Here is a 15475-nt window from a genome sequence, read left to right as displayed (position 1 = left end):
CACAGTAAACTGCATACTGTTTCCGCATACAAAACTAAAACAAGTTGGCTTCAGAGCATCAATGGTGATTGGTGGCACAGTGGTTAGCGCCAGGCGCTTTAAACCCGGCGACCCGAGTGCAAACCCTGGCCACGGCTAACATCAGCGGCAAGTGAACATGGCCGATGATAACGGTGTATGTGTGTGTATGTACGTTGAACTTCTTTCGCACCGTACATCGTCAACCGTGCTAATCGCAGGTGCGGGGGAAGAACAAACGGAATACAAAAAAGCAGTTCTAAAGAAGTGAATTTTAAATACAGTGATGACAATCACTCATTCTGCGCCGTTCCCCCTTTCCACTCCACGGGCGCCTTCTCACTTCCAGTGGGAAGAGATCAGCGGCATCGGAGACCAGAATATGCCGGACCGCTTCTACCAGGTGTGCAACGTCATGAAGCAGAATCAGAACAACTGGCTGCGCACTCACTGGATCCGGCGCGACGGGGCGCAGCGCGCCTACGTGGAGCTCAAGTTCACGCTGCGCGACTGCAACAGCATCCCGGGCGTGTCGCGCACCTGCAAGGAGACGTTCAACCTGCTGGTGCGCGAGACCGACTCGGACGAGGAGCCCGAGCTGCAGGAGGGGCTCTACTCCAAGATTGACACCATCGCGGCCGACGAGAGCTTCACGCACGTCGACGTGGGCGACCGCGTGCTCAAGCTCAACACGGAGGTGCGCGAGATCGGCCTCCTTAGCCGCAAGGGCTTCTACCTGGCCTTCCAGGACGTGGGCGCGTGCGTGGCCCTCGTGTCGGTGCGCGTCTACTACAAGAAGTGCCCGGCGGTGGTGCGCGAACTCGCCTCCTTCCCCGACACGGTGACGGGCACCGACTCGTCCTCGCTCGTCGAGGTGCGCGGCTCGTGCGTGCGCAACGCCGTGGCCAGCGGCGACCCCAGGATGCACTGCAGCACGGACGGCGAGTGGCTCGTGCCCATCGGGCAGTGCGTGTGCCGCCCGGGCTACGAGGCCATCGGCAGCATCTGCAAAGGTGAGGCGTCGGCGTCGCGTCGGCGGCGCTGCGGCCGCGCTCCGCGTGCCGGACGGTCCTTCATCGGGGAGCCGTGCCGATGGGCACCGCGTTGCCGTGGCGTCACAATGCGAGACAGCGGTTGGCAGATTATAGGTTCAGCGCTTAGCAGGCTTTCGCGACCAATGTCATCCATGACACAGGTTTTCTGGGTTAGATCGCTTAAATATATAAATGTGTCGTTAAGCCCGCCACCACCCGACACAGCCAATTAGTAAGGTTTGTCACGTAAACAGAACTTGCCAATTCATCACTTGTACAGCATACCGGTGTGTTGGAGAGCAAAGCCACAACATTTGCAATCTGAGCACGACGCTTCGCCAGTAATTACAACAATAATGTACGGCCGGCATTGTCAATCCATGGCTGCTGGCTGAGGTGAGAGGGCCTCCCATCGCCTTGCGGGCTGCGACACATTTGGACATGTGTCATCGTGCTGGGCAGTGTTACCTGTGATGTTGGTGAAGGTGAGGTGGGATGTGGAGCAATTGGTTTTGTTGCACTGCCCTCTGGTGCATACGCAGGACTTAAAAATCTGTCGAACGAATGTTCGGTTCGGTGGCTGCACGTTGAATTGTATTGGTAGCAAACGTAGTGGACTGGAAGCCGGGATTAATTCACAGGAGGCAGGGGATTAATTGTGTATGTCTGTGGATGTCTGTCCACATGGGAGGGGTGGGGCTGGGTGGAGAGGGGAGGGTAGGGAGGGGCTGGGTGGGGAGGGGAGGGTGGGGAGGGGTTGGGGAGGGTGGGGAGGGGAGGGTGGGGAGGGAAGGGTGGGGAGGTGCTTGCGTGGGGAGGGTGGGGAGGGGCTGGGTGGGGAGGGGCTGGGTGGGGAGGGGCTGGGTGTGGGGTGGGAGGGGTGGGGCTGGGTGGGGAGGGGCTGGTCACCCCGTGGTGCCCTTATAAAACTCAACGTTTAACCTACTCACGCCGGCTTGTGCCCGCCCTCACAGTCGGGCATATTTGCGGAATACACCACACCGCCGTTGACCCTGGCCATTGACCGAGCAACCCAACGTACCTACCAGCTCCCTCCGCAGGAATGTGTTTTAAAAGTAAAGTAAATCAGGGGAATTCAGATGTCAACGGGCGCACAACAAATGAACGTGGAGACTTCTTGCAGGTGAGTTTCTTTTGAATCGAACCCTCAGCTCCTAGACACTTTTATCACTTGAGCCCGTTTCTCACTGCCTCACCTGCTTGGCAACATCGCCGCTGCCACTCTCAGATATTAGTTCTTCCGGGCATTCAACAAGTATTAACGCATTTAAAAAGATTGAACAGTATAACAATAAATTCACATCAAATAAACTTTTGATTTAAAGCTTTCGTGACTGCAGTAATTCATATTCTTAGCTCTTTCGGTAAAGTCACGTTATATATATTATTATTTTATTGTTTCCCTTCAACGTGACTTTACCGAAAGAGCTAAGAATATCAAATAAACTCTTTAGCAATAGCTACAGCGCTGGATTATTTCATGCAACAGCTAACAAACGGTTCCAACAAACACGTTTATAGCAAGTTTCTTAAAGCTATGTTTAACCTGTACTCTCATGGACACATTTATAATATAAATGACTACAGCAGTCACTTTTAATAAAATAAACATTTAACAAATCAGTTTCTGGTCTAATCTAATTTATTCAACGTAAATGGTTTATTATACTATTATCAAATGATTGGTAAAGGATTATCATGCTTTATGCTCGTTTGCCTCCTTAAGATAATTAATTGTTTCCTTCAAAACGCTAATTACAGCATATTTCCCTGTCATATTTGCTTGTAACTGTATGCAAACTTGCAAACGAGTTTAGTTTAATCATGTAAGCTACTTAACAATGTTATTCTGAATGCTTAAATATACAGTAAAACACGTGTCGTATGCTTTTATAGACTTTTACAGCTTTAAATGCTGTATTTATTTACGTCATTAATAAATGTCAAAACGGTATTTTTACCGATCACATCTACTTTTCATTCTTGCCACACTTACGAACGAGTTTTGAGAATAACTTAAACTATGTAACTATATTGCCATGAATGTTGACATTTGTCACTGAAATCCGTAATATATTTTTCAAGATTTACCTCAGAATGCGACAGAGTTGTGTTCAATTTATTAATCTCTATCCGTACATGTTGCGACCTTATCCCGCTATTCCCTTGCCTCATAGCAAAGTTAATTTTATTTCACGTACCTTTTACACGAGAAGTAACACTTTTACCTCAGCCCGCTTCTCACTAGCCTCACTGCTTGGCGACATCGCTGCTGTCAATCTGAGATTGGTTTCCCGCCAAAATCAAGGGGGGGTGAGACGCAGCTGTCAACCCATCGGGTTTAGCCCGTATTCTTGTACAGGGACATGGAGTTTTCAGGTCCATAGGCCGTACAGCCGTTTCAATAAGGGCAACATTCTTTTGTCTGTGGTAGTAGTTACATTGGAGAAACCAAACGACACGTCTCGGACCGCATTCGTGAACACAAAGCAGACCTTAATGACGGTAGGGCCAACACCTCGGCCGTGGCAGATCACTGTTATAATTCAGTAGACTCACATGACATTGACTTCTCCAAGACAGAGGTTCTTTGCAAGCCATCGGGCTACCATGAGAGATTCGTTCATGAGGCTATCCACATATACAAACACAGAGACAATTTCAGCCGAGACGATGGATTCTGGCTTAGCAATCATTGGAAGGATTTGATAAACCATATTGGGTTTTAATTGATTGTTCACGCTTACGGTGGCTTTCAGACCGCATCCATTATTTTCGTCTCCCCCCTCCTCTTTTCCGAACATAGATGGACTCGTCCATCTGAACAAACAGTCAAATCGCTCTCCGTCGTGCTAGCGTTAAAAATAGCCGCCACTTTTTTCAAATTTTCTTGCTGTGGTTTTCACACCTGATGATGATTGCTTGTGTTGCAGTCGAAACGTCGTGAGAATTTTATTGTTTTATATTTTTATTATTTCATTGTTTCCCTTCTACGTGACCACCGAAAGAACCAAGAATATGAATCCCTGCAGTCACGAAAACTTTAAATCAAAATTATTTTGTCTGTTTGTTTGTGTTTCTCCATTGTGATGGGACTTTGGGGCCGTCCATAAATGACGTCACGCACCTGGGGGGGGGGGTGGGGTCAGACATTTGTGACGAGGTGGGGGGGGGGGGGTTTGAGAAATGTGACGTCACATCAAAATGCGCTACTTTAAATAAATATAGACAACACGTTCTACTTAATTAAATATACTTTTTTAAATAAATGTTTTCTCCTACAACATCAGAGTGCAGCGCCACATTAAATACGCACTACAATGACAATAGTTTTAAGCGATTTGAAGCATGTTTTATTTTTTTCTGGAGGAGGGGGGGAAGCAGAGCTTTGTGACGTCATATTTGAGGGGGGGGGTGACTTTTTGTGATGTTGTGTGACGAAGGGGTAGGGGGGGGGAGTCAAAAATCGTCCAAAATCGCGTTACGTCATTTATGGACAGCCCCATTGTAGGCTGAACGTTGATATTATACGGGAACGGGGTAACCAATGAGGTCTAAATTGGTCTGTAATAAGTTGGACACTGATAAGGGGTTGACAGATATGGTGAGAGGATAGGAGGGCAAGGCCTGAATGTTACTCTGCTTGGGTAAGCATCGAGCCTCTGATTAGCTGTCTTGGCTGGGAATGCAGTTAATAGCATCCTGATGAGTACAAGGATTCCTCTACTTACGAACGAGTTAGGTTCCAGAGGTCTGTTCGTAAGTCGATTTGTTCGTAATTCCAACTCTAGTCCTGTCGATTCTAAGCATGTTGTACGGCATGTACACGAAGCATGGGGAATGCCTTTAAAAGTTGTATAATCTCCTGTAGATGTAGATGCCACCTCCACCATCTATTGCGTGGCGGTTGAACTTACGACTTATGGCCCGAACAGGCAACTGGACATACGAACGGGTTTGTTTGTATTCTCTGAAAGTTCGTAAGTCCAACGTTCGATAGTAGAGTCGTCCCTATATTTTTCTAGGTGGGGGAGCTTCGACTCTAACTGACACCATGTGCCACACACACACACACTGCCCATTGCACCTGCCTGTTACGCATGGTGGTCACCCAACAAGCGCGATTAAATCTCAACCTTGCTCTGTCTATACGTTATAGTGATGGTTATGAGTTAGAGAAAGTTAATATTATTCAGGCTACGGATTATAGCTAGGGGTTAGAGTTATGGATGAGGCCAGGGTTAAGAGTTAAAGCTGAGACTAAGGGATAGAGGCATGTGTTGGAGTCAAATTGCTTAACCTTTGGATAGCAACCAAAATCTAACTGTGACACTGTTTTTCATTGAAACACTATATCACAAGGCAACACGGCTCGTTTGACTCTTCTTATTCGATGCAATACATTTTATATTTTCATATTCAAGGCCCCCGGAGGGTGGGTTCCTTTTCCCCTTTTGCAATTAAGGCTATCAAATCATCACATGGATCATGACTTGTGTATGTGCGGCGGGGCAAAATGTGGGTGAACCCTGATGTATTGTGGCTGTGTAGGCCAAACGGCCCTCGGAAGCAGAGGCTCCTGAGTTTGTAGTGGTGTGGGAAATGTGCTAGGGGTTGAACTTCAGCATTTTTTTTGCAATGGATAATTGAGGTCACACAAAAAAAGGGTAGGTCCAATTCAATATCGAAAGTTGGAATATTATAATTTCTTTAATAATTAACTAAAATGTCAAGCCATTAGCTGATGACATTTAGGAATTATTGTTTCCTGGCTAATTCATGGTATTTCACTTGGCGACCTATCAAAGAATATCGTGTTTAAAACACGATTGTCATGATTCAGGTAATTTTACACGACTGTTAGTTCATGCCTAATTTGTTCACAACCTTGTTAAGGAAGCTTTCTTTCTCTAAATAGGCCCTGTAGTTGTGAACAAGTAATGCAGACAAATTACACTTGAAACTGTAATCGTTTAAAATATTATTTGAATTTTCGTGACCTTGGAAGTGGTGATCACCCAAACAACAGTGACACTGTCCTACTTTATCCACAAAAAGCCACATATATTATGCTTATCACTCAGTTTCTGGAGTATTTCATAAAAAATATCTGAGAGATGTTTTCCAATGCACTATCGTTAACGAGGAGGTTCCTGAGAGTTGATGCCACGAAGATGACTGGGCTAAAACCTGTAAACGCCAGATTTGTCAAGAGCTACCACACAGCATGAGTATCAATAAACGTTTCTTTGTCCTGGGATCTAACATGTAACAATTAATCCAGTACATCTATACATAAAAAAATCACTTCATATATTGAAATTGTGCATTAACTAATTGAATATGTAACAGTATAGTAATAGGTTTTACCCTTTTAACTGGCACAAAAACTTGACACCTTTATTCAAGGCATCATGTTTGCAATAACCACAACACAAGCAGTCAAAATGCAAACAAAAGAGACAACTCTGATAATAATATGTCGTCTCCAGTGTGGACCAATCAAATCCAAGGACAGTGCATATTATTATCAGAGTTGTCTCTTTTGTTTGCATTTTGACTGCTTGTGTTGTGGTTATTGCAAACATGATGCCTTGAATAAAGGTGTCAAGTTTTTGTGCCAGTTTAAAGGGTAAAACCTATTACTATATCTTGTTACTGGCAAAGGAGGTCTCATAATGTATATGTAACACTTATAGAAATTATAGTATGAGGCTATATTTGGCCAAACAGAGTGAACAAAACAAAAAATAGTCTCACAAACCGTTGAAGAACTCTGCGAACAGAAATGGTAAACAGTAGACAAAAAAAAAATTGAACCACGACCCTGAATCATACCAGCTCATTGAACGGCTTGAGGGGGAGGAGGTGGTTTTGGTGGGGAGGAATTATTATCCAGTACACATCCTAAAAACGAATAACACCAAAGGCGTCAAGCACAGTGCTGTCAATATTTGAAGCTTTCGTGACTTCAGGAGCACAGTGCAGTCATTATAAATATTGAAACGAACGGGCACCCATTCTGTTAAATTATACACAATAATAGTTAGAATACGAATAATATGCAACGTCTTCAACAAGTTTAAGATTTTAAGTTTTTTTCAAAATCAGCGCCAACAAAGTTAAAAGCAAATAAACTATTAGCTGTACGTCACTATAATGTATTATTCCATTTTCAAAACTTTTACTGCTCCTCATGTGTATGATGACACTATTAAAATAAACTTGTTTTACTATTACAATTAGAACAAACATCAGTTACAAGCAGGTGAGGAAAGTTCTATAGTTTATCGATTAAACAAGTCTGTGTATATGACGATACAAACATTGAAACTACACTTTTATTTTATGAGACCTCCTTTGCCAGTAGCAGGATATAGTAATAGGGTTTTACTCTTTTATCTGGCACCAAAACTGACACCTTTATACAAGGGATCATGTTTTCAAAAACCACAACACAAGCTGTCAAAATGCAAACAAAATGAGACAACTCTGATAATGATATGCACTGTCCTTGAAATTGATTGGTCCACACCCGAGACGGATTTTCTTAGAGCCTAGTCTCCACTGGTGTTGGAACAGATGACGCCAAAAGGTGTCAGTTTTGGTGCCAGATAAAAGGGTAAAAACCTATTACTCCACTTTTATTATCGAAATTCACGCACATTGCCAAATCAATTCAATTTATAATGCGAAAGCCAATTAAAAGTATCTGTAGTATTTTACCCACTGTTTTATTAATTCCCAGTTTCATTACACCCCACTAACCACTTATCTCCAAGGAAGGCCTGTTTGTTTTGTGGAATATGACTTACAGCGAGACATAAATGTTATTTATTTTGTCATCACAGTGGCACACGGGAGTCCTATTCTTGCCAAGAGTGCCATGTGAAGTTTAATGTCTGAGAAAGAATGGGACAGCTTGAAGTCCCCTCTGCCTTTCAAGCTAACTTGTCACCAACTCTTTCACTAGGGAGCAATTGGACTTCAAACTACCAATTGCCAGACTTTGTCATTGCTGCGTCGCAAACTGATGCTGACGAGTCACCCAGGGCAATTATCAAAGAAGCCACCTGCACACACCTGCATGCTCACTTGCACAAGTGTGCTCTAATACCCTGATAATAAAATAAATACATTTCACCCTTTCTCAATCCACCTTTGGATGAAGGCCTCCCCACGGTATGTCAATCATGATTTTGATTACATACTTTGCCAGGCTGGTCAGAGCAGGTTGGTGAACGTTGCACCCAGGATCAGTTTGACCACTCATGTTAACATTGGCTGGAAATTGAACCCAGGTGATCGGGTTCATAGCACAGTGCACTAATAACTGCACTACTGCTCCACTCCTGAAATAATTTACTGCATTAAAATGAATGCTATATATTGATAAAACTTGATAACTGGTTGCAATACCAGTTCCGATTTCACTTGACAATGCTGTTAGTCGTGACTGGCAAAACTGTGGTTCCAGGTTCAGTTAGCGCTGCATGCTAACCACTGTGCCACCACTCCATCCTATGTGCTGTAACACACCTGCACGATTGTGGGTAAACATGCGTCTGGTTACTGTGATGCATTAAGAACCGTGTAGCATACATTTCCGGCACAATCGTGAACTAAAAAATATTTAAAATTGGCTCCAGGGCGTTTCATTCCAATGTTCCACTCCAAATTGCTGCACTCAACTCTTGTACCCATGCCCACAGCACGACAAAGAAAGCCCGATTATGAAAAGCACATTGTGCATTTCGCACAAGTTGATAGAGTGTACGGGCTACTCATACCTCACAGGACAAAGATTCCCTTTAAAGTGCCGGTGACTTTGGTCTGCAGAATCCGAGCACCTGAGTGTGTCCAGCACAAAACTGTGATCATCGAGCTTTCAGCAGCAGCCAGACGCCTCGGGCATCTGTGGAACAGCGCCGTTTCCCAGAGTATGAGGGACCCTCAGTCAGTGGAGTCTCTTAGGTTCCATCTTAAAACACATTTGTTTTCAGTTTCATACTTGTCCATGTAGGTTATGTGCTTTTAAGATTTTTTTTATTATTTTCATTTTATATGTATTAAAAATAGAAATTTGTTAAGGGTTTTATTTGTGAAGGGTTGGGATATTTTATGTAAGGCACCATGGGGCCTCGTATGAATGGCGCTGTTAAAATCTAGTTTTGGTTCGTTATTTTAGTTATATGCCTGTACAGCATAGACTGTTGAGGAGAGTATTGTTAATGACGTCCTATGAAGGGTGGCACGCCATGAGTATAGTTCCACTTTTATAAACATCGCATGTGTATAATAGCTACGCGTAAATTGTAAAGAAATACTCACATTTTCTCCGGTGAGATTAAATAAAACTCGATGTTTTAATCAGTTAGCTATTTGCATGAAAACAGGGAATATAGTTTTGGGAAAACCTAAAAAAATATCCACAATTATTTTTTTCATGAAAGACTGAGAGAGAAATACAGTTAATATAACTTTTTTCAAACCTAATTTGTGTAAAATATTTGAAACACAATTTCGCTTTCCACACATAAACGTGCATACTTAGATCCATACCAATAAGCGTAGTAGTATTATTCCTATGGGATATATTTCATACTATAAAACAGCTAAAAACAGCCCCAATTATAGCTTCGCAGGGCACAAACCTAAACAAATATATTTCTTGACTTAAAGCTTTCATGACTGCAGGAATTCATATTCTTTTGGGTCTTTCGGTAAAGTCACGTAGATCGGTTCATAGAAAATAACAAAAAATAATAAACAAACGACGAAGTTTCAATCGCAACACAAGCGTTAGTCATCAGGAAGAAAAATATATTTATTTATACATCTTACCTATAAATTAGTGGCACTTTCTCAACTTTCAAATAACTGCCACTGCTATTCAAAAGCTAATTGATGGTACTCAGATGCAAAAATTGCCTCTTCAGCCAGGGCTGGGGGATTTTACAAGGAAACGTTAGACACTGGATCAGCTGCGGTCTAATTGCCCGGCGATTCCAAACAATTGCGCAAGTGATATCTTAATCATGGGTTTGGGCTGACGAATACAAAGGAGGCTGTGTTAAACCTCCTCTAGGTCTCCCGTGAACCCCCTACTCCTCTGTCCCAAACAAATTGTGCCCCCCCCCGCAACGCCATGCCCCCCTCCTTCCCTCTCTCTGTCCATGCTTTCCATGAACCTCCCGACCCAGTGGCATCGCATTTGTGAAGTTTATTTTAGAGGGCGAATAATGTTGCCGGAGCGACGAGATAAAATGCGGAGCACGATTCCGTTAAGGTGGAGGGAGGTCTTTTTTTGTGTTGCGGGGAGACACGCTGGCTGCACGGAGCTGTAACCCCGGAGATTAATCTTCCTGGCTCGGTTCAGGACTTGCACCGTCGGCGAGGAATGAAGGAACATCCCATCCCTCAAAACCGTTTCATTTCAACTTACTCTCCTTGGGAAAATGTATGCGCTGACAGAACGCAGTCACTCAATGGAGGCCCTCAATATAATCGAGGGGAATTTAGTTTTGCTTACTTATTTAGTTAGCTGTATTCCCCCACCTCCCCTCTCTTTGAAACTGCCAGCGTACACACGTTCGATTGCTCAAGTAATTTGGCGGTGTCCTAGCAGATGTCAGTGCGGCGGGAATGTGGGGCGTAAGATCTTGATACAATCCGTGGCATTAAATTCGAATTATTGGCTACGGGGTCAATTGCATTTGCATAGAGCACCCATTGCCAGGGCATGATCTCACCTATTCGAATGAATGACATTGCACATTTGCACATACCTATTTGTATCAACAACAACGACAAAGATCCCCCTATAGCCTTAATAGACAGTGAGGGCAAGTGCTGTTAGTGAGCACCTATGCTGGCCGATATGGCACGCAAGGGTGGCCAATAATTTTACACATTACACCAAGTCGTTATTTAAGGCTGAGTCACTTTAGGGGAGGCCCAGAGCCAGTTGAGAGATATTATACAATATTATTGGTCGTGAGCGGGAATTGAACTGAGTCACCGGGTTTGTAACACAGTGCGCTAACTACCGCACCACCTCTCCTACACATACATATGCTTCGTTTATTATCCTTCCCCCGCACCTTCGGTTATCACGATTGGCTTCGTACGGTGCCAAAGAACCTGAACATATATACATACATGCAGTCGATGAAAGAGAAAATCCGGAGGAGACACAAGGGCGGTGAGAAATGCTTCTGCTGTGAGGTTTAGGAAAAAGTGAAAATGAGAGGCCGATACACAGGGTGAGTTTGGTGGGAAAAAGGTGAATCGGAGATGATGGAACAATGAAAAAACAAAGCCTGTTGTGTTGCTCGCGTAGAACACGTGCACACAGCCACTCTGAGCGATCAACAACTCTGTCCCTCCTTGCGCTCCTTAGATCAGCAGGGCATTGAAATCGCCCTCTGTTGGCACAAACGCGTTCCAGGGGTACCCACGGGCAAGGCACAACTCTCCACTTACACGGCCACGGTGAAAATAAACAGTGCTATCGCTGGGCAGGGCTGCCCAATGTTCCGCCACATTAAGCTCAGGCGACAGATGCATATCTTGGGTCTTCATCTGCCATTGTGGCGGACTGACGGGATGGCCAGCACTTGTTCCGCGGACTGTAGTACTATTGTTTAAGTTTTAGGCCGTTCAAATGCAATATACCAAATGGCTGTCCCTGCCATAGCAACTCTGTTTAAACAGTGAGACAAAAGAAAGCTTTTAACAAGAAAAAAAGAAGACCGGGCCGAGAAAGAGAGAAAAAACTCAAACAGCAACTCTGGCCCACCCGGCATGCTGAGTAACTCAATCCTTTGGCGTGGTTTTTTTTTTGCCAATCCCTTTCATCCCATCCTGGAATTTGGATTCCAAGGCTGGAACCTGCGTTGTGCAGGTGAGATAATGGTAAGTAATGAGAAGGCAGCGTCCCAAGAAAACATGGGTAAACAAAGGAACAGAGAGTGGATGATCGCCCCTCGTGAGACATTCCAGTTTGGGGGATTTTAACGTCAGTGTGGAGGCCACCTGTAGGAAATATGTAAACACGGCAGTAAATAAAGACGTGGAATTGTACATACGTCGGTTAAAAGAATCGCGAAGCAATCTCTCGTTTGAAACAAATTATGTAAATCTGCGCTTATTTTATATAAAAGATAAACTATGGAGATTGTATTATTATTTTTTACCGACACTCTCGATATGGTTACTTCGTCGCACCCTCAATAGCTTTGGCTGTAGTTTAAAATGTCCCATTTCAGTCCCATCAGTTGTAGATAAGTACACAAACTAGCCAATTTATTGAGCAAAAGGCTTGATTTTTGTTTGTTTATTGCTTTGCAAATACTACATCTTACATATAAAATCTATCCAAATTATCCTGTAATGACTGGTCAAGATAAGTAGCATCAATATACAATTTTACATCAACAAGAAATGAAAATGAAATCAAAATTGCATTCGTAAATTGATGCATTAAAAAAAAAACTGTTTTAGTGTTCTTCAATTTGTAAGATCACTCGGGTCTAAATTTTTACCACCTGATGACACATACGCTTGCAAAACAGTGGGAAAACCGACCCTCTGTTTGCATGTCCGAACGCAGTGATCGTAGCTTAATCAGACGAAGCAGCGATACTAAACAGCGCTTGTGTTACACGTCCAATAACCCGAGACTACGGCCGCTGTCACGACCCCTTCCCGCTGTTGTCGAAGCCGTAACTTAACGCTGACATTTTACCCCGCCGCCCAAAGTCTGTCCTCTCACTGAACTTTCCGAGTACGTACCTTCTTTCTTCCTTGTGCTGTTTACCGGGTGAGGGATCATCTCCATTGAAGGGGCTGATTGTATGTTTGCAGGTTTTCATTTCTGCTTTAATCATGCCCTGTGTCTGGTGTCGCCAGTTGAACTGAACTTTGGCTCGGCAACATTTCCTCAAAAAACATTCTTCAGATGGCTGGGGCACAGGTGCGCACAAGTCCTTTGTGGACATATAGACGTGTATCGTCGTCACTTTAAGTTGAAGCAGTACATCAAAGGAGGTCTATGTTATTGATAAGAGCATTACCTGCCCTTGCAACAGGGCCACATTGACACACGGGCTCCCTTTAATAGTTGATGCACACAGTTAAAGGGTACACGTCTTATTATGGACATCAAAAATAATCCGTGTCATGATGTCACCCGTGAGAATGTGTCGCAGCCTGACATAAAAAATTTAGACTTGTGAAATCTGAATTATGACTTTTGTGTAAGTAAGCCAAAAATATATATCGCGGAAGTGAAACAACACGTGCAGTGGTAGCAGGGAAATCATTACATTTGTAAATGACATTGAAGACAGGTTTTTTTTAATTATTGGCAGAAAAGTAAAATTTGTATATTTTCACATAATATATTGCTGTATCGATGAGATAAGTAAAAGGTAAACATTTCATTTATACCGTACAATATGCCTATGTACAGCCAATTGCTATGATATGTTTCTAAAATGCATGTGTATATTGCATTGAGGTTACAAAGGGCAAACATTGAAACTGCAGCATAATTAAAACATCATTGCATGTGGCCATCGACACTGATGGTGGCAAAACAATGTGCCATGCAATCAAAGTTACGTATTCTATTCTCTCTTGGATTTATAAAGTGCCTGTCGCCAGCAATGACAAAACAAACCGTTTGAAAATAGTGACTAGAAAATGAAACGCAAGGTTCGTTACATTTCTGTGAGGGTAATGTGGGGGGTCCCATCTTGTGGATCCTCTACATCATTAGACCTCATTTGCCAGTCTTAAAATGTAATAGGCGTACGCCTTTTGGCGTCATCTGGTCGAGCACCAATTGGGTCGAGGCTCAAAAGAAAGCCGTCCCTTGGTGTGGACCAATCAGTTTCAAGGGCAATGCATATATTATCATAGTATGTTTTTTGTATGCATTTTAACTACAGGTATTGTGGTTAATGCAGACATGAATCCTTGTAAAAAGGTTTCAGTTTTGTTGCCAGAAAAAAGAGGAAAAACCCTATTATTACTTGTGGATCCTGTTATCCAGAAACATTCTACACTTATCCGGATGAAAGGATTGTGGATAATAGAAAGAAGAGTAGGGCCACTGATGATGATAATAATAATCAGAACAACAAGAGTTTTATGCGCACCGTACAACTCGCGTGGATAACATGAGTTGTGATAGATTGGGTGACAGTTGACAGGAGTTCTGTATCATGTTTTGTTTTAATGCAATCTCTTTTTGCTTAATATTTTCTGTTCTTCGAAATGTTTTAATTGCAAAATTATATTCTCTCACATCTTATAGCATGACAATAACGTAAAAATGAAATAAATGGCTCTAAGGAAATGAATAAATATATATTTTTAATCCATCACTGCCTTTGATGCTGACAAATTGCATGTTTTGCTGAAGTAATGTGTTTTTTCTCAGCATAACTCGGAGGCTTCCCTGACATTGTTAGTTTAGCAGAAGTAATTGCCAATGCAAATGTGCCAACTGTGTAAGATTAAAAGCACTTCCCTGCAAGGAGTCACAAAATAAGTAGGCCTTCACATCATAAATAATGTGAACGGACTTAACTCCCTATCTGCGCATGTGAAGAGATTATTTTCAAAATCAATGTTCGCAATAAGACATATTAAGTTTGATTCACTTTCCCCATGCTCTTGGAAGACAATAAACTTTTTTTTTACCAGATTTTCGTGCAATATAAATGATGATTGCTAGGAAGGGAAATAATGATAGAGTGTTGAATATGTGCAAAGTGATCAATTAATCAAGACCATAGGACCCTGTGATGTCTATTCATTAATGAAGGGTTCGTTATTTTGGTTAACCTGCTATATATATATAAAACCAGCTTGCCAAACTGGCAAACTTATAGCATATATGAAATTTATAGGGAAAATAAGTGTAGATAGGAATTGCTGAGCAAAATAATGTATTGCAGGAAAGCAATACACCTACAATCTAAATTGAAAACTGGTTTCATGACACCTGTTTTTGTGTTTAGTTTGTTGTCCTTCTCCCACACCTCTGATTAGCACGGCCGGCTACGTTTGGTGCGAAAGAAGCTAAACATACGTACATAAGATGAACGTGAATCTATCATATATTATCACCGTCATTGTAAAATATAGTCACGTTGATGAAAAAAAAACACTTTTGACAATGCCAGACCGTAAGATTGGAAATCACAACTCATCTTTCGATGAGCTTATTTGTTATATGTATTTTATATTGGAATGACATCGTTTTCTCTGTACATATAACAAATGAGGACATATTGACCCTGGCTAAAATAGCACATCTATTAGCCAAAGATGGGCACATCTATATAAATAATATTTCGTTCAGAAACCAAAGTTCACACTGATAGGAT

The 15475-nt window shown here is 42.7% G+C and overlaps 1 protein-coding gene across 1 annotated transcript in view; it reads left to right on the top strand.

Moving 5' to 3' along the window:
* LOC116942355 (ephrin type-A receptor 4-like) overlaps positions 1-15475 on the top strand; it is an 82564-nt gene that overhangs the window by 9927 nt on the left and 57162 nt on the right. The window contains exon 3 of the mRNA XM_032954147.2: positions 368-1031. Within this exon, the coding sequence (XP_032810038.2) occupies positions 368-1031 (664 nt within the window). The remainder of the gene's footprint in view (positions 1-367; positions 1032-15475) is intronic.

This window comes from Petromyzon marinus, chromosome 14 (genome assembly GCF_048934315.1).
Source record: "Petromyzon marinus isolate PM22_M1 ecotype Great Lakes invasive population chromosome 14, UKy_Petmar_22M1.pri1.0, whole genome shotgun sequence".
NCBI lineage: Eukaryota > Metazoa > Chordata > Hyperoartia > Petromyzontiformes > Petromyzontidae > Petromyzon > Petromyzon marinus.
Note: the sequence above shows the minus strand (reverse complement) of the source record. Positions and strands in the feature narration are given on the sequence as shown.